At 38.1% G+C, this 26,658-nt stretch overlaps 3 protein-coding genes across 6 annotated transcripts in view; 1 reads left to right on the top strand and 2 right to left on the bottom strand.

Annotated features, from left to right (window-relative positions):
• Positions 1 to 1,755: 1,755 nt before the first annotated feature.
• On the top strand, positions 1,756 to 20,711 carry LOC145212501 (uncharacterized). Its single transcript, XM_080080634.1, has 7 exons — positions 1,756 to 1,971; positions 2,038 to 2,157; positions 2,251 to 2,361; positions 2,462 to 2,626; positions 2,709 to 2,780; positions 2,954 to 3,055; positions 19,951 to 20,711. Exons 1-7 carry the CDS (start codon positions 1,758 to 1,760, stop codon positions 20,709 to 20,711), a joined length of 1,545 nt encoding a protein of 514 aa, XP_079936760.1. The 5' UTR covers positions 1,756 to 1,757.
• LOC145212503 (uncharacterized) overlaps positions 12,916 to 26,658 on the bottom strand; it is a 130,574-nt gene continuing 116,831 nt past the window's right edge. Inside the window, exons 3-5 of one of the 4 annotated variants that reach the window (XM_080080636.1) lie at positions 14,834 to 15,034; positions 13,998 to 14,133; positions 12,916 to 13,399 (exon numbers count right to left, since the gene is read on the bottom strand). In XM_080080636.1, coding sequence (XP_079936762.1) covers positions 13,285 to 13,399; positions 13,998 to 14,133; positions 14,834 to 14,897 — 315 coding nt within the window. In that variant the 5' untranslated portion in view covers positions 14,898 to 15,034 and the 3' untranslated portion in view covers positions 12,916 to 13,284. Of the gene's footprint in view, positions 13,400 to 13,479; positions 13,822 to 13,997; positions 14,134 to 14,833; positions 15,186 to 26,658 lie in introns of those variants that run through there. The other 3 variants (XM_080080637.1, XR_013856723.1, XR_013856722.1) reach the window with 3 other exon arrangements.
• Positions 19,978 to 24,714, bottom strand: LOC145212500 (uncharacterized). Its single transcript, XM_080080633.1, has 5 exons — positions 23,149 to 24,714; positions 22,389 to 23,066; positions 21,170 to 21,304; positions 20,875 to 20,963; positions 19,978 to 20,720 (listed from the first exon to the last, which is right to left on the bottom strand). Exons 1-2 carry the CDS (start codon positions 24,616 to 24,618, stop codon positions 22,815 to 22,817), a joined length of 1,722 nt encoding a protein of 573 aa, XP_079936759.1. The 5' UTR covers positions 24,619 to 24,714; the 3' UTR covers positions 19,978 to 20,720; positions 20,875 to 20,963; positions 21,170 to 21,304; positions 22,389 to 22,814.

The raw sequence follows: 26,658 nt of genomic DNA, 5'->3' as shown, positions 1-26,658 counted from the left end.
GGTTTTAAGTCACCGGTTGCGAGTAGTAGCTAAAATGTTTTTAGGGGTCAGGGCATAACCATGGGACAATGTCCAAACGTTTTTATAGTTCCTTCGCGAGATAGAAACCGGTCCCTACCACGAAAAGTTTTTCCCCCTGTTTAGTTTATTTTGTCGCTGTGTTTTTGTTTCACCAAGTAGCAAGCACTCGACTTAAACGAAGGTTAACCAAAAGCAATCACACAAACGCACAAGCGTCTTGCGTGGACGCGTCATGCCAGCAGGAAACTCAGGCGCTTGGAAAGTGGTTTCGTATCTTTGTTTTATCGATTGAAGTGAACGCGAGACAATAAAGAAAAGCTTTCGCAGCGAGCTGTACGACTCACTCCAGGAAATATCAGGTTCGGGGACTTCGGCAATATTCACATACAAGTTTGTGTTGCAAACGGCTGCTGGGTGAAAGAGTTTAAGTATAAATTTGTCGAACGTAAACTGGTGACAACGGTTTTACTCGGTAACAGAAATCATTTGTCAGGCAGAATTTTGTGCAGAAGGAAAATTGCATTAGGATTTCGCTTGAGGATTTATTAAAATCTGTTTCTTGTTGTTTGCAGCTAAGCAATAGCGAAGAAAAGTAGAGAAAATATTCAGTAGCATTTCATGTAATTACTTTTACAATGGCTTCAACAAACGAGGTAAGTAAAACTGTGATAATTTACAACATTAGTTGTGTTACCAGCATTTTGCGAACATTGTAATAATAATGCTGAGAAATATTCAACTATAACAAGTCATAGGAAATAGTTGGCTAAAAACCTTCAGGGCTGACAAGTTTATATATACAATGGTTTGTGAAGTAAAACATATTGAATATTTATAAGTTGTTTTGTTTCCGTAAAGCTACGAAAATTAGACTGTGGCGACATCACGTGTGACCTTGAGAAGTTTGAGGCCGGTTCAGGAGGTTTTGGGGATGTTATCTTTGGATACCACAATGGGTTAAAGAAAGAAGTTGCCATCAAAGTATTTTGGGTGGCTGGTGGAAAGCAGAAAAAGTCACTGTTTCTGAAAATGTAGGATTTGTCACATACAAAAACTACAATAGCTATATTTATCGAAATATTTTAAGGTTTCAAGAAGAAATGGAACACTTGCTGAAAGCAGATCATGAAAATGTCGTTCGAATTTTAGGCTACGTCCAATGGTCTTTTGCAATGGGAATTGTGATGAAATACTGCAAAGGTGGAGATTTAGAAACTCTACTAATGGATACATCCAAAGAACTGGGCCTTGCTGTACGCGTTCGCATTTTATACGAAATAGCATCAGCAATGGCTTTCTGTCACAATTTGCCCGACAAACGTTTAATTCATCAGGACCTAAAACCTGGAAATATTATGCTGACTGAAGAGCTTCAATGCAAGGTTGGCGACTTTGGCTCCGCCGAACTGGCAACACACAGTAATTCGGCAATTGTGAATCCTTTGGCACGAACCAAGAAAGAAAGGCTTCAATTCACTCCCTACTACACAGCTCCAGAAAAACTGAAGAACCCCATTACAAAACCTAAGACGAAACATGACGTATATTCTTACGGAATGATAATTTTCTCGGCTCTCGCTCGTAAAGCCCCTTATCCGAATCTGGAAGGCGAACAGCGAAAAGAGCTGTTACAACTAATCGAGAACGGAAAAAGACCAGACTGTCAGAAAATACAGGATTGGATGCAAACTTTGGTCGGTGAAGACAGAGAAGTCGCAGAGCAACTCCAACTACTGATGAAGCGATGCTGGGATCAAGATCCCACGAAACGTCCCACAATGACTGAGATAAGTGAAGAATTGAAAAAGCTGTTCGAAAAGCAAAACCCCGAAAACCTGCTTTCTCAAGTAGCAAGTGTTGCCAGGGAAATGTTTGTCAACCAACCATCCACCAACGAAAGTCAACGCGTCCCGCTTCATTATTTCTCACCAAGGACTGGACGTTTTGAAGGTAAACCTTCATATAACACACCAGAAACAAACGTATTGTTTATGAATAATTTGTTTAACTTTTTAGTGCCGTTTACTACATCTAGCCGCACAATGGAACAATTTACCGAACCACCAGCGGGCGCACAAGAGCAAGGTTCTTCTGAACAAGGGGAAATTCCCACCAGTAGCAGGTCACAGCAGCCGGGTATGAAATACATTGACTTGTTACAATTTGTCGAAATCCAAATAATGTTGATAGTTGCATTGTGACCGATAATTTTGTGTTAAATTTTTTTAGATTCCATCGAAGGAACAAAGAGTAAGGAGGCCAATACATCCATAGAAATCACACAACCGAAAACATCATCAGGGAAAGTTTCAAGGGAAACCCCTCAACCTCAGCACCCGGGTATAAGAAATTGAAAACCTAATCGACTGTGTTTGCGCCAACTAGCGGAATATAAGCACAAACATGTTTTAAGCGCATTCTAAAGTCACTTTGTGTTTAGATTCCAGCAATCCTATAAGTACCGGAGTTCAACGATCCACCGAATCTACAGAGGAAAGTTCCCATTCCAGCAAATCACCACAGCAACAAATCTCCGCGCGTCAACCAACAGGGTGCACTCAAGAGCAAGTATCATCTCCTTCTCACCAAGGGGAAATTCCCACCAGTAGCAGATCGCAGCACCTTGGTAAGAAAAGTTTCAAGAGTTTAACAAAAACGTTTTCACAGTTTTTTTTTGTTGTGTTAAGATCAAACAAGACCTGCAAGAACCCTGGTCAAGGAAATTCCCCATTTCAGCACATCACCACAGCAACCTGCAGGTAAACCAATCACAAATGAACACGTGAAAATCATATGAATATGATTTAGAACAACATATACGGATCTGTTCATAAGTTTAATTGTGAAAATATCGGCCCAAATAAACATAAAAAGCGACATGCTTATTTTTCAAACGTTTCGGCAAATGCTAATAAATACCTTTGTTATACAGGTGGAGCTTCAAATTTCCGCAAAACTTCTGGTTTTAGACGAAGTCTCCGAAAGCTGTTTGGAGTGAAAAAAGACAAAAATCCAACTTTAAAAGAAACACCAGGTTATTTTTGGATGGTTTGAAAGAAATATCTTAAAATTCTTAAGTTGTTAAATCAATAAATTTAATGCAACACACCCAGCAAACCACCATGCAGTGGACGCAAAGAATGTTTTTACTTTTAATAGGTAGCAAATTTAGCTGCAATACACCGCATGGCGAAATAAGATTCGATTTCAATGATTGATCGACATTTCTGGCATTTTACTGCGAACCTTTTCAGTTTGAACACAAAACAGTGTCGACCTTTGTTTACGGGTTCAGACCTGATTTCAGAAAAGCTTGCAAGTTTTTACACTTGTCCTCAATGTACAGTCGTAATTATTATGTACCATTTTGCAAATGAGAAAGGCTTATATGGTTATAACTACGCTCTATCGAATAAAGCAGCCTAGAACTGCAAAAACCTGGTGGAAAAACCAAAATTATCTACAGCTAGCTGGTTCATAATCACCATTTACATAAAAATTCCACAAAAAAAAACAAGACCTTGAAATTTTTTGAACATTTAAGCGACTATATTCGAATGCAATAAACGCTGAAGGTCAGTCAAAATTCGGCTGTCTGTACAGAGTTGTAAACCGGCTTAAAATTGGAGCCCGAACCCGGCCCGATTCTGAGAATTCAAGTACGAAATCCGCCCCGAACCCAAATCGGTTTTGAGAAGCCTGTTTAGGCCCGAAAGTTTGATTGACAAGCGTTTACAATGAAGCCCTAGTAAAGACCAAGACAACAAACACAATAGACAATTGGTCCCAAGACAACAAACGCAATAGACAATTGGTCGTTTCAGGACTGTTGGACATTAGGTTAAGTTCTAGCAATTGGCTACTAAGGCTACTTAGGTAAATTTATTTCAAAAAATACTGACAGAAAGTGTAAAGTTAGGGCCAAATCAAGTCAGTTTTTTTTAAGAAACACAAGCCCGATCCCGGCTAGAACCCCACCAGAACCCGGCCCGACTTATCACTCTGTGTCTGCAAATTTTTACCATCGTTTAAATTGATTTTGTAAGCCTATTTTTTTGCAAAAGTACCGTTGCCTCCTGAGCTTAAGTGCAGCGCATATATGCAAGCCGCCATTTTGTTTGTGAAGGGTGTCATGGCAACCGTATACCATGGTTCAGTTGATGCGAACCACGTGTCACCATTCATGCATGTCCGCCCCTTTCTATCGCCCTGGCTTTGTGACAAGATTTTTGCGCCTCTGATCAGCTATCCGCCCTGTCATTCGGTATTGCACTTGTAATATATACACCCGTGTTCAAGCGCTTTGTCAGATGGCCAGAAGCAGTTTTATATCACACGACTGTTAAATTAAAAAACAAAACAAACCCAAAGAATCTAAAAACGTTTAAGAGGTTACTGCAGGTCAACTAACACGTCATCCGAGTGCGAAAAACATTGTTTGTTATAGATTTAAATCTGGTTGAAAAAAACAAAAACGAACGAATAAAATAGTTCCTCCTTCTTATCAATAAGGGGAAGTCCCAACATTATCAGGGCACAGAAGCCGGGTATCTCTATTGAAAGAGTCACTTTGGAAATGTCTATTTTATTATTGTTTAGCTACAGTTGGACACGGTGATGAGAAACGCCCTACTTCACCACGAGCGGAAATCGCTCATTCCAGCAGAACATCACCACAGCAACCTGCAGGTAAACCAATCACAAAAAAACACGTAATAATCATTTAAAAGCCATTGTTGCGAATCTGACGACTCAATTTTTTTAAGTTTCTGGTTTTACCAAACTTCTTTTACAAAAGCATTCTAGTGCCATTCCTCTCCAAATCCAGTGTTTATCCTCACGTTTAAGTAAAACATCAGATATAAGTCATTTAAACTGTCATTTTTTTTCTTCGTTTATATGAAAATAGGATTTTTTGTCGCAAGAAATAGACGAATTAATTCATGTTTCGAATATATTGCTTATTATTTGTAGTTTCAATTTTCAGCCCAATCGGCCTAATGCTTTATTTTTAAGTTCCAATTGTGTGTGAAACGTTACATTTTATGCTTTGAGAAAAGATCCTTGTTATAAACATAAACGCAAGTCCATGGAAAACAACTTCTTGCCGTTTAAAAATAACTTTTTCGTTCGTTATATTGCGACTATTAAATTTCAAGTTGGTTTTGCAAATCTGCTGCGACACAAACTTAGTGGTTGCATGTTTTCAACAACAGTCAGTTCATGTGTTTACAACTTCGGTAGAAGGTTGCCTGTTATTATTTATACAGGAAATAAACTCGTCAAATGATGAAGTTTTTAAAAACCCGAAAACCTAAAAACGATAGATATTGAACACGAATCGAACTGGTAGAAGTACTAACACAGGAACACGCGTGCTAAATTTCTAAGCCAGCAATTATTGCCATTGCAAACGCCAATGCTATGTTGCGCCACGTGTCGAAAATTAACAGGCCTGTGATGTGAGTTCCTCTGTTAGTGGCTCTTCCAATCGTGCCTGAACACATATCACAAACATTTTGACTCCCTGATGTAAAGATAGGAACGCACTGAAAATTAGTTCACTTTCACTAACTTAGTTTAAATACATGTATCGTAAATGATAGGCCTTATGTGGTAATCATTACATAAGATGCAGTAAACCTAAAATTGTAAATATGTAGGAAAGCAGCATCTAGTTTTGCATGAAAACGTCAAATTGTTCTTTTTAACTGTAATAATAATAGCATTGTGACGCAACAAATCCTTTTTCGACAACAATAACAACATCAAGTTTTTGCAATTTAATTTTAGAAAACAATAAAATACCAGAAAATAATAATAATAAAATTGTCTTAAATAAACGGTTAATTAAAGCTCTTTGGTTTGTGATGAGATCTTGCAAAAACTAACTTCAGTGCCAAACCCTACCCCTGTTTGAAACCTTATCTAATAATTTAGCACTTTACGCCACCTATCGGCATTTACAATTTTTTGTTTGACGTTTTTTTTTTGTCTTTGAAATTTAATTATTTTTATTGAAACAAGGCTTTGACTTGTTTTTAGACAAAACAGACAACATAATTCAATTAGCACAAAAATATGTTGATTTATTAGAATCAAAAAAGTATGACGAAGCAAAAACGACGAAACAACAACTTTCAAAGTCACTTGAAGGTCAACTGGGGGTCACTCCTGACGACTTGAAAGCCGAAGCCACAAAACGTCGAAATGACGGCAATTATTCGGAAGCCAATTTGTTTCGGGGCATCGCCGCAGATTTCTATGTGAAGATGTGTGCATGGGAATTCAAAAAAAAAAACAATCGAACTTTTGATGAAAAATCCCATTTATCTTCGAAAATAAAAAAATTCCCAATTCTATTAAATGCGTTTAAAAAATCGATGTAAAGGTAAAACAGATCATCGTAAGTTTAATGATGAAAAAAACAGCCAAAATATACGTAAAACGCGACATGCTTTTTTTCAAACTAGCCATCGTAGTCAAAACAAAATGAAATATGAATGACAAAAATGGGTAAAGCTTTTTATTCTGCTGAAACCTTTCTAATTCCATTGTCCATGTTTGTTGAAACAGGAAAATATCGGACAAAAGAAATCTGCCCCGTTCCTTGGCCACAATATGCCAATACCATCTCTATCTGGCGATACTTTCAACGCTAGCGAATGGCCTGATGTGCAGCTCACTGCGACAGTATCTCAACATCTGGAGAAAAGTGACCAGCTCCCCTCCTCATTAACCCACCTAAAAGTGGAACCTGAACAAGTCGGTTGTGCATACTAATTATCTAAACTGGTAAAACTATTTTAATCTTGTTTATCCGTTTGCAAACAGAGACATTTTGTTCACACTGATTCACAAAGCATCGGTTCAAAAGGAGGAACGTTGACAGCGGGTGGATGTCAAGTTACAATTCCGAATGATGCCTGCCATGACAAAGTGATAATAACAATCACTTCATATTATCGATACAATAACCCAAAGGTGTTGTTTGAAACTTCTTTATGAAAAGTATTTGTAAAGTCCTACGTTTTATTTTACAAAAGAGGGACACACTTTCGTTTTCACTACTTTTACTTACAAACGTGAACTTGTTAAAAAGTTTATGTCCAAAACAGTGGTTCAAACTAATACGAATTCACGCATGTGACTGATATATATTTGTGGATTTGGAAAAGTTATCTGTCTATCTATAGATTATTGCAATGGATTGATTTCCATGGACAGATATTAAGTGTTGCTTTTATTTTTTAAGATTGCATCAGAGATGAATAGAAGAGACGGCTTTGTCCGCCGACTCACTCCGACGTTGAAATGTGAACCAGAAGGTTTCACGTTTAACAAACCCATAGAAATCACACTCCCTACCTGTTACCGGAATTTCGAAGAATCTCCTGTTTCTGTCAGAGTAAGTAAAGTGCGTTAGTCAGTAAAAAGTTATGTCATGTTAAACACTTATTCCACAGATTGTAACAATAATTGTAATTCAACTTATGGAACAATTCATTCATGTTCTTTTCTTTTTTTTGGTAAAGATTCGTCACAAAACAACCGATTTCGACTGGGAGGACATGACACAATGCTTAATGGACCAAACAACGCGATCGTTCACCTTCCAAACCGAGCACTTCAGCTTGTATGGCGTAACACACTGTTCAGTATAATACATACAGATTAACATTATTAATTGAAAACACTTTGTACGAAGCTATGATGTGATCTGCACTGTTGGAAAGTTTATTGGTTTGATGAAAGAGACAGCATTCATCCTGGCAGTTCCTTTTTACGAGCAAGACATCGTATCCGAAATTGTCGCAACAGTTTTTATTTGTGACAACATTGAGTCAACGAAAGATGTGAAGCCCCTCAACTGGGTTTTTGACAAGATTATTTCGCTGAGGTTAGTACTTAAAACAAACACTATTCTGCGTTGAAAGTATTTTACATTGGCCTGGATTATGTAGCTTGGCAAAAGTTTGGTTGTTGTAGTCAAATATAAAAGTACCCCGATGATGTTAATAATATTAAACCCCGAATAAGCCTTGCACGTGCATTGCTCGTTGCATGTGTCGCCATCTAGTGATAACTTTCACTGTTTCATCAGAGTATGAAGAATATTGGTTTAACTCTGATAAATTGAACTAAAATGAACCAACGTCATTAATCATTTGCTTTGTAAATTTTCTTACTGCAGAAACCAAAGACAAGATGTCGAAATCAAAGTAAGTGCTGAAAACACGATAGCGAATCCTGTGGAACATATTGCTACACTGGAGGGCATCAGAGATTCCTGGGAGTTCCTCCTGACAAGACCGGACGGCGAAAATTGGAAACACAGGAGCAAGGAGGTTAAACTGGAGATCAGTTTTATCAATTCAAATCAACCGGATATCGTCAAGTCTGTTTTCTTGGAGAAACGTCATCTAAGTGAGTAACAAATTTGGCTGTTCTTGGCTTTGTCGATTAACCATGACAAAATCGATAAAGGAAAGTTTTACAAAAAGCGATTTAATCCCAACAAACTGGAGTGCCATTAGATGGCTACATTAGCCTGTACGGCCTATATCTTGTCATCAGCTGCACTGATGGGGGCAGGAACTTGGCCGAATGGCTTGGCGCGCCTGACCCATATACAGACATAAAAAACCTTGATCGGGATTCGTCCCCGGGAGTGTCCTGGGTTCGAACCCCGTGAAAAAAAAAGCTGCACTGATGAGACCTTGGGATCGAAACGGTGTGCACTGTCTGCAGCTTATCGGTATAATGCTGTTACCAATAGTGTATCGTTTTAGTGTAAAGCTTATATTGCTTAAAGTCATAAAAAAATTTAAAGGTTTTGTTTGGCCACTTTGAAATCATCTTGTTCTAGGCTATATTTTTTAATGCCTTAAAGTTAATTCTGTCCTTGTTGAGTTAACGAACAACATAACGAATGGCTTGGGCATCTAGTCTAGACTGCAACCCCACAAAACACCGCTGTATTCGCATTTTTCTTCAATTGCACCCAACTTTTGTTTTCTAGCTCCACCTGCTCCGAGCCATGTTACAAACATCCATACGGAAGGCGGAGCGCTGCATTTTTAGAAGATTTGTCTTCGCCCCAGGATATTTGATGCAAAATATGAAATAACTCATCACCTGTCTCACAGAGTTCAACCTTTTCCCAATTTCACCTCTCTAACAGACTTTTGTAAGACAACTCTCTCTTAATAAGTTTAGAATCAATTAAATGAGTGGTATCTGACCCTCTGACAGGCAGCATAGGCTACTTATCGACGATCACTGTTTTTTTTTGTTTTTTTTCAATGACAACTCTCAATATGGAAACAGGTTTCCAAAGAAACAGAATCAGTCTGTAGCGATTGCGACATAATTTGTGTAAACTTTGCAATAGTTGTTTACCAAAATAGCTCGTTTTTGACTCGCTATAGCTCAAAGGCTGCGAGGAAGTTACAATGTATAGTAACCAAATCCCACTGTATTGGCAAATCATGTTCGGACTTTGTAATATTTCCTGTCGCAGTTAATTAGGATGCAGATGCGACTTTGTGATCTGCCACCGTGCTACTACAATGAAGTGACGTGTCTCAAAACTCGATTGTGGTCAAGAGCAAAGGACATTCAAATTCACCATACTGACAGACACCGAATTTCAGCAATTCAAATGTCTAAAGACTGGAGCCAATCCATCTCCGAAAACAAGACGTAACGCGCGAAATGCGATTGTAAATTCGTCAATTGGTGTGGTGTAAAATGAATGTTGTTTGCTTTTGAATGTAGAAGTTAATCGCCCAATGCATATACATTCTCGTATACGTGCTATAACTTGTGCATCGTTGTGTAGTTGATTCAAAAACTTTCAGAAATCAACCAATTGTTGTGTATGATACGTATTTTCGTGTGTGCCACTTTCATGCCCAACACCGCAATGACCATATATTGCCCATTGCGCAAAAACATATTTGTAGCAATTGCGACATAATTTGTGCAAACTTTGCTATAGTTGTTTACCAAAATAGTTCGTTTTTGACTCGCTAGCTCAAAAGGCTGCGAGGAAGTTAAAATGTATTGCAACCAAATTCAACTGTATTGACAAATCATGTTCGGACTTTGTAATATTTCCTGAGTTTCCAGGACTCTGTCCTGACAAGCCCAGGAGCTTGGGAGGTTAAGGACGGTGGTATACCTTTTTAATTTGTAGTGACTCGGTTTTGTAGCTTATACCGAAATACCTTATTAACACTACAAGTCGATAAAGAGCTAAAGAAAAAAAATGCATATTTCGCCTATTGACATCGTTATAGAAACAGAAGACAACGCAAAAGGTTTTTGCTTACGTGAATAGCTGAGGGGACATAAATCGTTCTTGATAAAAGTTGTTGGCCAATTGGAACTTTGGCTTAAGGCGAATGTACCAGCTATCATATTATTGCACATAACGTTCACATTAAAGTTTGCATTTTCATGTGCAAGAGCGTTCATACAACGACAGGAAATGTGTTTAACTTGTTACCATAAGTTTTCAAAGGTATATAACATTTCCATCTCGTTCGATGTATGAAAAGTTTTCAGTTATCTTGCTATTCTAGAATGTTCTTCTCAACAAATGGTGTTTGTTTATTGGCTGCACGTATTTCCGCCATTCTGTGATATCGCTTCCAGGATAATTTTAAGTAGGGCCAGCTCGTCGTATCTGAGAAAAAGCATAGCAGCTCGGTTAGAGGGTTCTCAGTAAAATTAAATTTTGCGCCACTGTAAATAACTTGTTTTCGAATTTGCCCCAGCCTGGGATCGTTGTTTAGAGCTATGAAACGAAGCTAAGCGTGAGATTAACCGATGGTTAACTGTGCCAAACAAGGTTTCGGTTTTCGTGTGGGACGGTGACAATTGAAGATTCAATCAAAAACATTTACCCTGTTCAGATTTTTTAAGGTTTGGTTTGGGTGACCGCTAAGTAGTTTTAAGAGACCGCAAGTGTTTCATTTAAATACAAAAAAATAGCCATATTTGCTTAAACAAATTATTTATTAGGCTAGCAGTAGCTACTGGCAAATTTTGGGAAACCGCTGGAGAAATTTGAAACACCTTAAAAAAACACTGACCCTGTTCATTGGAGGCACAAAACGCGCCAAACGAATACACAGACCAACTGTATAATATTTTAGCCGAGGGGTTGCTAAAGAGACCGCAACAAACTAGATCAGAATTCTGTCTAAGCATTATCCTAAACACGGATTTTGGGGGCTCTTGGCAGTGTAGAGTGACAAACAACTAAACAAGTGACAAACAACTAAACAAGTGACAAACAACTAAACAAGTGACAACAACTAAACAAGTGACAACAACTAAACAAGCCTTGCGATTTTATCAACGAGTTAATCGTGATAAACTCGAGTGGATTATACCTTAAGCCACTTTGCGCCTCCAAGCCCTCATAGGATCGTCGTTAAGAATCCCATTCAACAACAACGAATCCAATTATTTCTTTGAACCGATCCGTTAATCGTGAGACTCGGGGTTTGGTCGCTTCAAGACAGGACAATTATAAGCTGTTATTACTAACGCGTAAAATACAATGAATATCTGGCTCAAGTAAGAAAGGCAATTTTATTAGACACCTAAACAGAAAGCGAAATATAACGTAACCCGTCACAATTCACTCACTCGTGTAGTTATAGGTTTGGAAGCTTGTAGGTGGAAATATTTTCAAGGATAGAAATAATGATTATTACATAAGTGCCTTGATACACGCAACATGGAAACTGCTAAGGCCTAATTATCAACACACAAACCCGAACAACGAGTGAATTCAGTTCGCCGACCCAACCAAAGTCAACAGAAAATGAACGTTGTTACTTGCTAAATATAGTACAATAACAATAAAAAAACTTATAAAAAACGAAAATATTGTTCTTCAAAAAGTTTTGATCCTAATCTTCCTGCAAGTCCTGCACTTTATTAGCAAACTCTTCAAGAAAACTTATTTTTAACCTAACTGCAAACGCTATCCCCTGTATGTATTTTTTGTTAAAGCAGAGTCTAGGCCTGCTATAAATAGAAACATTTCTGAACAACGTTTTTATCAGTAAAACATGTTTTCCTTGTGATTTCGGCGGGCAAAAACAATTTTACTTCACGATTTAACTTTTAACAAATAATATTTTCTTCAAACAACAAAAAGTTGCCAGATTCAAAACAAACAAAAAGTTGTTGAACAAATCAAGATTTTTGAATCTGCTTTGCGTAAACTGGATGAGATGAATGTAGCCTATACTTGAAGAGGGAAATTTTATTTTTTTACGAACATTTTTAAATAGCTTATCGCTTGTTCAATACGAAAACTTTGTATAGAGTAATACCAAATTCTCTGATCACTTGCGTATATCAAAAGCGATTTGTCTGCCTTTCCCGTTGACCAACACCTGCTTCAAGTTTGGTGAAGCGACATGTGCCCGATTGCCTTCCACAAAACGCCTGCAACCAATCCTTCATACCGGCCAGCCGCCTGTAATCATCATAGCTGACTTCAGAACAGGGCGTCGCCCGTCGAAAATAAGCCAGCTTTTCGTCTGAAACCAGGTCAAGTAACAAGTGGATTTTCTGTCCTTCAGGAACTCCTACATCACGACAGTAGGTCGCCAGCGTCAGAGAAAAATTAAGTAACTGACATTAAAAAACATCGTTAAAAATACAATACATTCCTGAAAACAAACTGAAAACGGATTTTTTCTCAAACTGAACCAGCGGGGTTGTGGTGACAGGATCCTTGCGTCTGCCGCAGAATTATTCCAGCAGGTCTAATAAATCGGTCTTATACAACAAACCTGCTTACTTAATTCGTAACCGGTCCAGAACCCTGCAATAACGGTCCACCACTGAAGATAATTACTCCCGTGCAATGGTTTAACTAATGGGCGCGCACTTATAATTGAAACAATGTAACAAAAACAACGTTACACCAGGCACGTGGCAACACCACCAAGTTTCCAAAGAAAAGACATATCATCGACTAGAGACGCCCCATTTTAGGCATGTTATGCGGAACAGGAAGGCACATTCAACGCTTTACAAACATATCACCCCTAGGGCGAAGCAGCGAGGGTGCCATACCACAAAAACGTAGCTAAGATGCCACAACGAAAAAGAATAAAAACAGTAAAGTGACTGTGACAGAAACCAACAAACAAATAAAATCTCGCTATAAGTGTAATACCAAATTAAAATTTAATGTCGCCATTAGTGGAAAAAGGGTTTTGAGGGTAGTTAAGAATCAATTAGTTTTTCTGCTTTTACATCCAGCACATCAAACTCTAGTGACCCAAAGCAACTTCTACAGACAGCATTGCAATGTTTCAGGCTCTCTTGCTCAATCCAGTGTCTAAAATGTTAGCAATATTACAAGTTCATTAACGAAAAACTAGTATAATGTGTAGTATTACAAAAGTTAGAAAAATACTGATATTTAATTTATTCCATATTTCTCATTAGGACTGATATAAAAACAACAACAGCTGTTATGCATAGAGAACATTGTTAAATATCAAAGAGAAACAACATATCAACAGTCAAAAGAATAAAACTTATTGTACAGGAGGTTATGCTTATTTCTTCAAAGACGAAATGCGTGACATCATGGCTGAAGAAGTTTCAACAGTTGCTAACCGATCTCTAGACAATGAACATCTGTTGAGCAAAACCGAGCAACTTTTGCTGCTATGGAGAAATATAATCCACTGAAAATGTTGATGAAATTTCAAAATTCCCTGTTTTGCACAAACTATTCAGGATACTTGTCACAAACTGAAATCCAAAAAACAACAAATTAGTCATAATGCGGCAAAAAGTTGTAGATTTAACAAATATTTAAAATATTCCAAAAATTTACAAATAAACTGTTTGTCACAGTAAAATAGTTTTGGTGCAAAAATGGAGAATAAGTTTATCATGGCACAAATGTCAAGAAGAAAACAACAAACCTTGCAAAGCTGCACCGACCAAACACAACCATCTGTACATTTCCAAACAAACAAGTTTCCACAAGTAAACTGCAACTCTCGATAATTGTCAGAAGCTCGGATATAATCACATTTATCACCAATTTCTCAATGAACCCTGCAAAAGTAAATTTGAAATTAAAATATTGGTTCCAGTCCTGTCACAATCTTTAATCAAAACAAAGTAACAAGTTATATGTAAAAGAACAATTGGTAAAATCATTTGTGATTAGTTTATGAAAGTTTTTGTCACTAACATTAAAATTGTAACATTTTGAAATTAACTGAGTAAAAACCCGGCTTTGTAATCTTGCAAGTGTTTTTGAAATAATAAAAAGCATTGGCAGCTTAAAAAGGTACACGTTTGTAATGTTACTGTGTTAATAATATTTCTGAAGATAAAATTACAAAAGGTGACTTTCCTATATAATTCCCATTTTATACGTTACGTGTCATATTTAACTTATTTACTGTACACACCAATCGACCTACACCAGGGGTCGGCAACCTGTGGCGCACATTTCAAGGTTAGCATGCGAGATGGTTTTTCATGGCACACCAACCGATTTGCCTGTTTATATTGAAGTAACACTTTAGCCTGTTACACTGTTTGTTTAAAGTTTTAATCGTGCCATTGTCTTAAAATACAGCCATGCAGAAAACGCACAAATTACTATGCTTTCTCTTTATTATTGATATCTGCTGGCACAACCACTATTATTTAGACAAAAATTGGTACACGAAGTCATTAACACATGGAAACAACAAGTAAATTGGCATGCATCGCGTAAAAGTTTGCCAACCCCTGTCGTACACACCTGTTTGTTTTTGCAAGCAAATGAACAGGTTCCCACACACATGTTTGTATGAATTGGTTATCATACGAAGAAGGTGCGATTATTTTTTCATTCTGAAGGAAATTCAGTACAAAAGATCAATCCAAACTTGAAAAGGCTTTCTTCATGTTCCTCTCTTTTTCCATTATTATTTCATTTCATTGTGATATTTCTGTCCATGGCCTGTTTTTTGAAACAGTTAAAAAAGTTTTCCTAAAAAAAACACTACAGATACTAAAAGTTATGAAGCAATTTTGCAGCAATGGTATCAGTAACAAACTGTTGTTCATTTAACTTTATATTACAAAATGTTTACAATTGGCCTAACAGTAGCCTATGGCAGGGTTTCCCAAAGTGGGGTCCGCGGACCCCTGGGGGTCCGCAAAGACTGCACAGGGGGTCCCTGACGATATGACAAAATGGCGAAAACAGGCTTGACATTGTATGGTACCGTACTTCCATTGTCGCAGATGAATGTTTCCGTGATTCGTAACTAAAATGAATTATTTAATGAATGTTAGGCCGTGTCAATCTTAAATATTTGAAATGAATTAGTACGTCTTGGTAGTTGCTCTACCTAAAAATTGCATTCGGCGTCTATGATGCAACAATTAAAAGTACGGTGTATAGCAGTCGGGAAGGTTTGCCACATAGCTACAAGGCTAAACTGTTTTTCGGTTATCTACCTGTAGGTCTATGTAGTCCGAGCATTAAAATAGATAACCCCATAGGTGGTAAGGTTATGAAGTTCTGAAGTTTCAATTTTTGTTCGAATTGGCCTTAGGCCTAGATTAATAATTCAAAATAATACATAAAAACATAGAAATAACTCAATGCGAAGGGACGATGTTTAGGTCAAAGTCTATATAAAACACAAGTTGTCCAACCTATTGTTACGCAATAGAACCTTGGAGCCAGATTGTGTCCAAAATGATACTGTGGATGGAGAAAAATAACACATAAATTGTCTGATTTTTACAAACTGGAGAGCATAGACGCGAATTTGATTCGCCAAATTGAATGAAAATTTCGGGTTCTAACATTTCAACGCAATATTGAAAGCTAAATTGCTGTTTTTCATGTAAATTTGGCCGCTTAATTTTCATGTAAACTTTAAATATTTGCGTTCAGCGTGCATTATCACGCTCAAATGTTAGAACCCAAAAGTTTTATTCGATTTTGCCTATCAAATTCGCGTTAAATCCCACCAGTTTGTAAAAATCAGACAATTTATGTGTTTTTCCCTATACCTGCTGTATTAATTTGGACACAAAATGGCGTCCATGCGGCTCTATCGTGTAAAAATGGGTTGGACTACTTGTGTTTTATATATACTTTGGTTTAGGTATAAGAGTAGCAGTAGCGAAGGGACGATAGAATAGTAACGAATCGAAGTTATCAGATAATTCATTTGTGTTAACTTTTAGTAGAATAGCAAAGGTAGCACTGCAGCTGACAACATTTTTTTCAAATATGTTTCTGCGCAGCTTTTTCTCCGGTAGTCTACAAAGTCAGTAGGCCTACAACAATTGAGGCAAAGCGATAGCCTGTTGCAAAAATTTGTGCTGGAATAAATTTGACAAACATGTACTGGTAGTCAGCTGCAGTGCCACCTCTGCGATTTTTCTAATATCCTGACTGACATGGATATTTTTTTTCTGTTTTTAAATTTTAGTGTTATAGTTCAAATCTTATGGATAAATTTTTGAAGCGAAAAATGTGAAGCCCAGCAATCTCAGGATGTTTTATCCCGGAAGACGAAGAGACAAAAGGTTCGAACATATGATGAGGAGTATCTTAAGCTCGGGTTTATTGAATGTCCTTCAGATGTTACTAACCCTCAGTGTTTAATATGCTACAAAACATTGTCGAATGAATGTATGAAACCAGCCAAGTTAAAGCGGCATTTGATGGCTCAACATCCTGAGCTAGCTGGAAAGCCACAGGCTTTTTTTGACAGAAAGAAGAAAGAATATTTAAAGCAAAAAAAAACGTTTACACAATCTTTGGTGTCGAACGAAAAATTAATGAAAGCATCTTATTTAGTGGCGCTAAGGGTGGCTCGAGCCAAGAAAGCTCACACAATTGCGGAAAATTTAATTCTTCCAGCAGCAATTGTCATGTGTGAAGTAGTTTTGGACGGCAAATGTGCAGCCAAGCTTAAAGAAATTCCATTGTCGAACAACACGATTTCAAGAAGAATCGATGAACTTTCGAATGACATAAAAACAGAGCTGCTTGAGAGACTGAATCAAACTAATTTTGCAATCCAATTGGATGAAAGTACGGACATTGCCAACCAAGCACATCTCTTGGTTTATGTTCGATATTCATGGGGAGATGAAATGATAGAAGATTTCATGTTTTGTCATCAAATGCAATGCAGAACAACCGGTTTAGACGTTTTCAACGTACTTTGTGATTTCTTTTCACAATCAGAACTGTCGTGGGAACGATGTGTGGCTATATGTACCGATGGTGCAGCTTCAATGACCGGCAAGCACTCCGGGGCTGTAGCTCGTATCAGGGAAAAAGTACCGAACATTATACAAACGCACTGCATGATTCATCGCGAAGCGCTTGTTGCGAAACATTTAAGAATATCTTTGTCAGATGTCTTATCTTTATGTGTCAAAGTTATCAACTCTATCAAAGCTCGCCCACTGCAGTCCCGAATGTTTTCGAAACTTTGCGATGAACTAGGCTCAGAACATTCAAGCCTTTTGCTCCATACGGAAGTTAGATGGCTGTCGCGAGGAAAAATTGTAGAACGCTGTTTGAACTCCGAGACGAGGTTTTAATTTTTTTGCGAGCGCACAATGCGGACTTAGCTTCACTAGTAGCCGATGAAATTTGGCTTGGAAAACTTGCATATCTGGCAGATATTTTTAACCTTCTCAATCAACTGAACTTGTCACTTCAGGGAAGAGATGCGAACATTTTACACAGTCAAAACAAAATAACAGCATTCACAAAGAAACTCAATATATGGAAAATGAGAATAAATGAAAATGTTGTGGATATGTTTCCTGTTCTGTGTGACTACATTGCCAACAAACCTTTAATAAATACAGATTTGATTTTCTCTGACATTCAACAACATTTGGAATTGCTTTCTGTACATTTTACGAAGTACTTTTTAAAAGAGACATATGAGAATTTTGACTGGATTTTAAACCCCTTTGTTGTTGCAAAAACTGATCTGTCAGGACGCAAAGAAGAAGAATTGGCTGAATTGTCATCTGACCGAACTTTAATGATTAGTTTCAATCAAAAACCTCTTGCATCTTTCTGGTTAAGTGTTGCGAACGAATATCCACTGCTCTCACAAAAGGCTACCCAAATGTTATTACCTTTTGCCACTACCTACATGTGTGAGACAGCATTTTCAGCTCTTACAAATATGAAGACAAAATACCGGTCCAGACTTATCATAGACTCTGAATTACGAGTTTGCTTGTCACAAATTACTCCAAGAATTGACAAGTTATGCAGTAAGAAGCAATCACATCCATCCCATTGATGTTGTCATTTCGATTAATAAACATGATTCAGTGTTACTTATTTTTATTTGTATTAACATTTATCGCTGGTTAGGCGGAAAATTGATGCGACATAAGATTGGGGTCCGCGAAAAAACATTTTGACATATAGGGGTCCATTGTCCAAAAAGTTTGGAAACCCCTGCTTTATACCATAATTGTTTCTGCAAGCATAATCTAATGGGTCCCCACACATGTGTATATGCGATTTGGTAACAGTAAAAATAGGGCACAATCATTGTGCCATATTTACGCACCATTCATTATAATTGTAAGGGATATATATTTGATGGATACATTCAGTATGGTACCAATACTTTTGTGGCCGGTTTTAACATAATTGTTTTTGCTAGCAAAAACCAATGGGTCCCCCCACACACATATATTTTGAATTCGTAACAGCATATGCTAGGTAAGAATTTGAATTGCACAGATGACATTTGACGTAATAAAGAAATATTTATAAACTTTTGTTTTGTAACAGTCATAGCCCTTAGTTTGTTGAATTATGATTTTTAATCCGCAGTTAGCGTTCCCTGGCGCCGTTAAGTTTCTACATACCAACAATACGATTGCTTAACTGGGCCAAAACCTGTTCTGCTTTCAGTTTAGAAGTCATTTTACACAGGTGTAACAAATCGTGCTGCGTTGTCGCTCTGCGTTTCGAAACAGGAATAAGTTGACCTGTGCACTGAGCGAGCACAAATTTGACAAAAGACGTCATGTAAAAACATATTCTTACTATTACTGAGCTGATTGCACTGAAATTTTTAACAGCCAACAAGGAGCACCCTATCCACAGCTGTTTGAAATTTCAGCAGGTTAAGTTTGCATTTCTGACCTCATTAACATGTGAACAAACAAACAAATATTTGGGGGTAAAGGGGTGAAAATGGATATATACAACTTCAAGTTACAAAATACTTTAAAATACGCTGCAATGTACCAATCAAAAAAGTATGAAACTCCAGAATCATCTGCTTTAGCAAGTATAGCTGTTTTAAAATTTTCACGTTTCAGGGGGCTGTGGGTGAACCAAGGGGGTCAAACGGGGTTAAAATTTACATAGACCATCTTTAGACCCATATCTATAATGTGTGTAAATTTGAAAAAGTTTGGATCATTCTTTCTTGTCCAGAACGTGGGAACAAATCCGCGTTAGACGGAAAAAAATATAGACAAAAACAATACGTGTCCCCTTCAGGAAAGGGGACCCATAATAATTTGCATTGTGATGCAACAATATCTTTATTGGACAACAATAACATCAAGTTTTTGCAATTCAATTTCAGAAAACAGAACCAGAAAATAATAATAAAAAATGTCTTAAAAAAATAACTGTAAATATTCTGACGGTTAATTAAGTCTGTTTAGTTTGGGATAAGATCTTGTAAAAAACTGATTTAAAACTAACTTCAGTCTCCTGTTTGACACCTAATCTAATAATTTAGCACTTTACGCCACCTATCGGAATTTACAACTTTTTTTGACTTTTTTAATTTTTTTAGTTCGAAACTTCATTATTTTTATTAAAACAACGCTTTGATTTGTTTTTAGATAAAGGTGACGACTTCAATCAACTCGTACAAATATATGTTGATTTATTGAAAAGAAAAAAGTATGACGAAGCAAAAACGACAAAACAACAAATTTCAAGGTCATTTGAAAGTCAACTAGTGATCACTGCGGAAGACTTAAAAGCCGAAGCCACAAAACGTCGAAATGACGGAAAGTATTTGGAAGCCATTTTGTTTTTTAGCATTGCCGCAGATTTCTATGTGAAGAAAAATCCCGACTTCGTTGTAGCGAGAAGTATAGCGGACTGTGCGGGGGAAATTCGACAAACAATCAAACTTTTGATGGAAAATTCTGATTTATTTTCGAAATTGAGAAACAGAGAAATTGTTCGTGATCACGTGATCCCACTAATGCGTGACATGATTCAGCGAACCCGCGACCTTCAAATAAACGAAGAAATTCGATGTAAACAGGAGGTTTGGTGTTTGCATTACATTGAGTGGTGTCAACGTTACATCGGGGATTTGGAATCGAGCGAAACAACAATAAAACTTGGACTTGAACTTATGGAAACAAAGTTCGGGGATAAAAGTTCAAAGTATCACATCTATGGTGTCTTGTTGAACCATCTTGGTGGTGTTTGTGGTGAAACTTCACGATCCAAAGAAGCAATCGAATATTACACTAAAGCAATCGAAGCCTTCAAAACAGCGGAAGATTTAACTGCGGAACAACGAGGAAAAGAGATTGCAAAAAGTGAGAGGGCTTTGCAAAACAACAAAGCAAAGTTGAACAAGTGATTAAGTTTGCTGCAAAACAAAACGTTTTGTTAGTGACAAAATTATTGTGAAACAAATTCACATTTTCATTGTAAATAAACTTTATGTTTTGTTTTTCTAGACTTTGTGCATAATCGCTGTATTTTAGTGACGATTATTTGCACAAATGTAAAAATAAACTCACTGCTTAAAATGTTGATGAAATTTCAAAATTTATTGTTTTTACAAACTTTTCAGGATATTTGTCACAAAAGGTCAGTTTCCACATAAAATCTGAAAAACAAAGAATTAGTTGAAAATGCGGAGTTTATTTGTATTGAGAAACAAATTTAAACTTGAAACATAAATAATTTGTAAGTCACATAAAACTAAGTTTGTTGAGAAACAAATGTTTTGAAACTGGTTTAGACATATCTTATATGTTTGGATTTAAATTGTATAATTGATTACAATAAGTGGAATATCAAGAAACAACAAACCTTGCAAAGCTGCACCGACCAAACACAACCATCTGTACATTTTCAAACCAACAAGTTTCCACAAGTAAACTGCAACTCTTGATAATTGTCAGAAGCGAGATATAATCACATTTATCACCATTTTCTCCATGGACCCTGCAAAAGTAAATTTGTAATTATGGGTCCCCTTCCCTGAAGGGGGCACATATTGTTTTTGTCTATACATTTTTTTTACTTTTTTTCTTTTTTTCTTTTTTTCGGTCTAACGCGGATTTGTTCCCACGTTTTGGTGAAGAAATAATGGTTCAAACTTTTTCAATTTTTCACACATTACAGATATTGGTCTAAAGATGGTCCATGTGAATTTTGACCCCGTTTGATCCCTCGGTTCACCCACAGCCCCCAAAAACGTGAAATTTAGCGCGGCTATTGTTCCCACGTTTTGGTCAAGAAAGAATGGTTCAAACTTTTTCAAATTTACACACATTACAGATATTGGTCTAAAGATGGTCCATGTGAGGTTTGACCCCTTATGACCCAGAGGTTCACCCACAGGTCCCCGAAACGTAAATGTGTCTAACGCTCGTTTGGTCAAGAAAGACACTGTAGGCAGAAGTACCAAGAGAGTAACTCACTGGTTTACGATAGCGGGAGGGCTCAGCTTGACGTCGGACAGACGTTTTACGAGACGTCGTTTCAGTGATTAGATATCAGCTGTTTTGCACAGCAATGCTATGTCGTTTTATTAAGTTATCACTCACATTTTTAATTTTGGCGAAGGTTTTACACGTATGACGTGATTTAAACCTAATAATCCTGCTTCGGTTTTGTATATGTCAAGAAAAACTTTGTTAATAAAAGTTAAGATGAAAAAATTCACTTGACTTTTTTGCCAAATAAATGTTATTTTTAAATGTTCGTTGTCAGGTTGGTCGCCGCATGATCACGGGTTACCTGAGGTCAACTAGTCGGTATTACAAACACAGCTCAGAACGTTCTTCATAACCTCCAAACTTGTTATGGTCCACCTTAACTGTCGGGTCTATGGAAATTCAGATCCGTTTTGTATTCTTTTATTCTTTATCACACATTATATCGAACATGAATCCAAATTTAAGTACAAAGATGCAATTACATAACGGGTCAGATTTCCTTAAAAATGTGACCGTTGGTGCTCAATCCTATATATATATGAATCAATGAAAAGTAACACGTTAATGATTTGACAGAGTCTACTTACAGATTCCGCACAACTGCAGATCTCGCATCACACAACTTAACACACCAATGTAGAGCGCACAGTGTAAAGCGCAACAGAACTGCCACGAAACAAGGCGCGCTGATTACACGCACGCTTTCAGCACGGAGACAGGTGTGCCAAAGGCAATAAATCGTCTGTTTGTGAACCAAAGCAACACTGGCCGTAACATTCCGGCCCCAAAATTTAGAGCATCAGCGACGAATTTTTACAACATTTAAGGACAGTGTTCACCAACACAATAAAACACAGCGCGATGAAATCGGTTCAATGCGAAAGGACAAGCCGCGTTGACAACATTTGGAAAAACACGTGCACACTGCGTCATGCGTCCAATTAGCAGCATCATACTACAGGACAAGTATTTGAAACTTTATAGAACGAGAACTATAACGCATCGTATAATGCTTAAATTACACCGCAGTTTACTAAGGGACGCAATTTTCGAATGTTTTGTATGAGAGTAGAATTGGCCAGCAGGGCAAATTCAGTAACCTCTTTGATACCGAGACCACCTCTTCCATTTCCAGCTCTTCCTGAAAAATCGCCTGGCATGCCACTTTTTAAAACTCCAGTGTCTTCCTCCAACTGTTCCTCGATTGTATGGCAACCCATTGATTTGTAACGCTTGCTTGTCCCCAACAGAATTCGAAACTTCTCCTGGACATTTGTCACTTTTAAAGTCTTGATCGTAGGTATGCTGAAAGATTTTATAGAGCTGTGCGTTATTCACAAAGTTCACCTTATTGTCCGTTTCATTTTCTTTTTGAGCTTCATGCCCCACCAAAGTCCACCCTAGGCCTGTGTAGATAGCGTTCGGCTGTCCTTCTCCACCGCGTCGCATCTCCCGCACTAAGTGAGCCTCCTGGCTACCGGCCCCAATGAGTATCTCCACTTTTTTATCGGCCAAATCCGGAAAACACAAGCCGTTTAGATGAGAATGTCGCTTAACATCCCCAGGGGTAGGAATGCTGTCCAGCAGTTTTGGAAGGGTGTTGACCGTAAGTACCTTTGTAATACGAATCGGGTTGTGCTCTTTAATACCTTGCACCGAAATCTCCACTTCGTGACCCTGCCGAAGCTCGCTTCCGCCAAATCCGGTGATTTTTCGACAGACTGGTCGCCCTTTGAGATTTAATCTATCCCTTAAATTAGTTGTGCAAAGGGTAACATCAGAACCTTCATCTAATAATGCGTACGTGCTTACTGCACTTTTCGGATCTTTTCCCCAGACATAAACAGGGACGACTTTCAAACGCACTAAGTCCGCAGGTGAGGAAGATATTGTGGCCACAAGAGTGTGAGATGTGATCGGTTCTGCTGCAGTTGGTTTCGCAACTGGTTGTATCGGGCTTCGCTTCTCACGATGCAACATGGTGTGATGTGGCAATTTGCAGCGTTTGCACCTTTGATCACAAATGCAGGCGTGGGCCATATGGTGAGGCGAAAAGCAATTAAAACAAAGTCGGTTAGCCTTCACCAACAACCAACGATCATATTCGTTTTTCTTCGTAAAATCAGAACATACCCAAAGAGGGTGAAATTTCTTGCAAACGACGCAAGGCTGTGGAGCTATCTTGTCAGCTGTGGTGGGAATGGTTGGCAAAGACTCACTCTCTACTGATTCTGTGGAGTCTTGTACCGAAAAAACCCTATGCTCTCCCTTCTTCCGAGACATTTCAAACATTTCCTTTGGTTTTCCCAATGCGATAGACTGAGCGAACATGTTATTGCTCTCTTCTGCTTTGTCAGTCACAAACGAAGCCAAGTCGGAAAAAGTGACATGACCTGCAGTCTTATACAAACTGTCTGCCACTGTCACAAACTTCGTCTGTAAGTGAAATGGAAGTTTCTTGAATATATCCACCAAAGTTTGATTGCAATCTAATTCATGTTCACAATTCGATGCTCGGAAAGCTATGAGTGCGTGGTTCATTTTATGTGCTAGTTTTTTTAGTCCCTCTCGGTCGCCAGCTTTGATGGCAGAACCTTTCACTATATCTTTAACATGGGCATCTACCACCAGGTCCATTCGACCAAAGTTTTTTCGCAACGTCTCTTGCGCTTGTACAAGACCTAAAGAAGCCGGCTTAACAAACAGACATGCCCTGATAGCATCACGTGCTTCACCCTTACACATGTTTATTAGATAACGCAACTGGTCACATGGGTCAGAAAATCGTCTGACTACAGTCTCATGAAAGTACTGCATGAAGTCAAAATATTCTAGAGGATCTCCGTTAAACGTCAGCAAATCGGTCTGATGCAACGAAAACCCACGTAACAGGTTCTTTGTTTCTTCCGCTAAGTCTACGACAGCCTTTGCATAATTAGTCGTGTTGCAATCAGAAGAGAGCTCACCTCCAGAATTTTCTCTGTTCGTTGACACCGGCCCCATAGACGGATTCTGGGCAGATTTAAACGCGTTGGCATAACACGGGTGAGATACATGTGATCTAGCTGTTGGGAAAAATGGGGAATCAAATGGACACGCAGCCTCAGATGCATTCGAATATATCGGCGCATGCGTAGGTACAAACGAAACATTTTCCTTTGATGACTGCGGTACCGGCGCCACTGAACCAACTGACAGGTCGTATACCTGATTGGATGGAGCCCCAATTTGCCATTCAGTGTTTAGGCCTACCTTCGACGACTGGAACCAAGGCCCTGGGACATCATGGTTGTTTGAGGTGTTAAATCCCAATTCTTCGGCTTCAATCATATCCAGTTCATTTTCTTGTTTTCTGCGAGACAGCTCTATCTTAGTGTCAAGAATTCTCTTCTGGTGATTATTCTCAGCTTCAATCAATAGTGCTGCCGCCTCTTCCTCTGCTACTCTTTTCAGTTTTTCTGCTTTATCTTTGGCAGTTCGCAGCTCTAGCTCTGAGGCTCGCATTTTGATCCGAGCCTGTTCTTCAGCATAATAAAGCAAAGTTTGGGTACGGCGCAAACTTCTTACAGAAGATGAATGACTGACCAACGATGACTGTTCAGAAGATTTTCCACTATTCGATCCAATGTCTGCAGAGGTCAACTCAAGAAAATTTCTGTATGTCAGATTAATGTCTCGCCACCTCAACTCAAGCAAATGGGTCTTTGCGACAGCTTCCAGTTTTGCTGCGTTATCCGATGGGGGCAAAGATGCCTCGAATTCCTTGTAGCTCTTAATACATTTGTCAAAGGCCTTGTCTATTAGTCCCTTAGCTTTGGTGACCTCCTTGTGTGCAGTCAGATCATCACTTAATTCTTTAAATTTCTTTTCCAATTTCGTGACTTCCCCAATCAACTCACTTCTTGAATGCTTGAGCGTGATTAAATTTTGACTGGGACCTTGCTCTTCTTCCAAAGCCAATACCATAGAATCATTTACTCCCGATAGCGACATATTCCACGAAGCACCAATGTTTGTAGATGATTTTTAAGGAAATAATGTGGCCTCCAAACTTGTTATGGTCCACCTTAACTGTCGGGTCTATGGAAATTCAGATCCGTTTTGTATTCTTTTATTCTTTATCACACATTATATCGAACATGAATCCAAATTCAAGTACAAAGATGCAATTACATAACGGGTCAGATTTCCTTAAAAATGTGACCGTTGGTGCTCAATCCTATATATATATGAATCAATGAAAAGTAACACGTTAATGATTTGACAGAGTCTACTTACAGATTCCGCACAACTGCAGATCTCGCATCACACAACTTAACACACCAATGTAGAGCGCACAGTGTAAAGCGCAACAGAACTGCCACGAAACAAGGCGCGCTGATTACACGCACGCTTTCAGCACGGAGACAGGTGTGCCAAAGGCAATAAATCGTCTGTTTGTGAACCAAAGCAACACTGGCCGTAACATAACGTTTTTTTGACAATCAATTTAGGAGTCAATACTCAAGGCATGTATAAATTAGGCTTAACAGTATTGCTGAACACGAATGATGGCGTGCTATTGAAAACGGTGTCAAAAGGTCAAACAGTCGTTTGGCGTGTGCACCCTAAAAGGTTACTACAGGTCAATGGTAATCGTTTTGCGAAACAAAGTTAAATGAAAAACAATTTGTTATGTATACACTTGTAGCAAATTGCTTTTTAATTTAAAGTGTCTGTAACACAACTGTTACAGCTTTCTAAAAAAAAATTGTGTTCAAAACCCGACCTTGGAGGACTATATCTGGGTCAAAGCAAGAGATTAGATTTAAGTCTTTGTTACGTTTTTTTAATGTTTTTGTAATTATATGACAATAA

This window comes from Phallusia mammillata, chromosome 2 (assembly GCF_965637545.1).
Source record: "Phallusia mammillata chromosome 2, kaPhaMamm4.hap1.1, whole genome shotgun sequence".
NCBI classification, from domain to species: Eukaryota; Metazoa; Chordata; class Ascidiacea; order Phlebobranchia; family Ascidiidae; genus Phallusia; species Phallusia mammillata.
The sequence above is the reverse complement of the archived record's forward strand: the minus strand, read 5'-3'. Positions and strand labels throughout refer to the sequence as shown.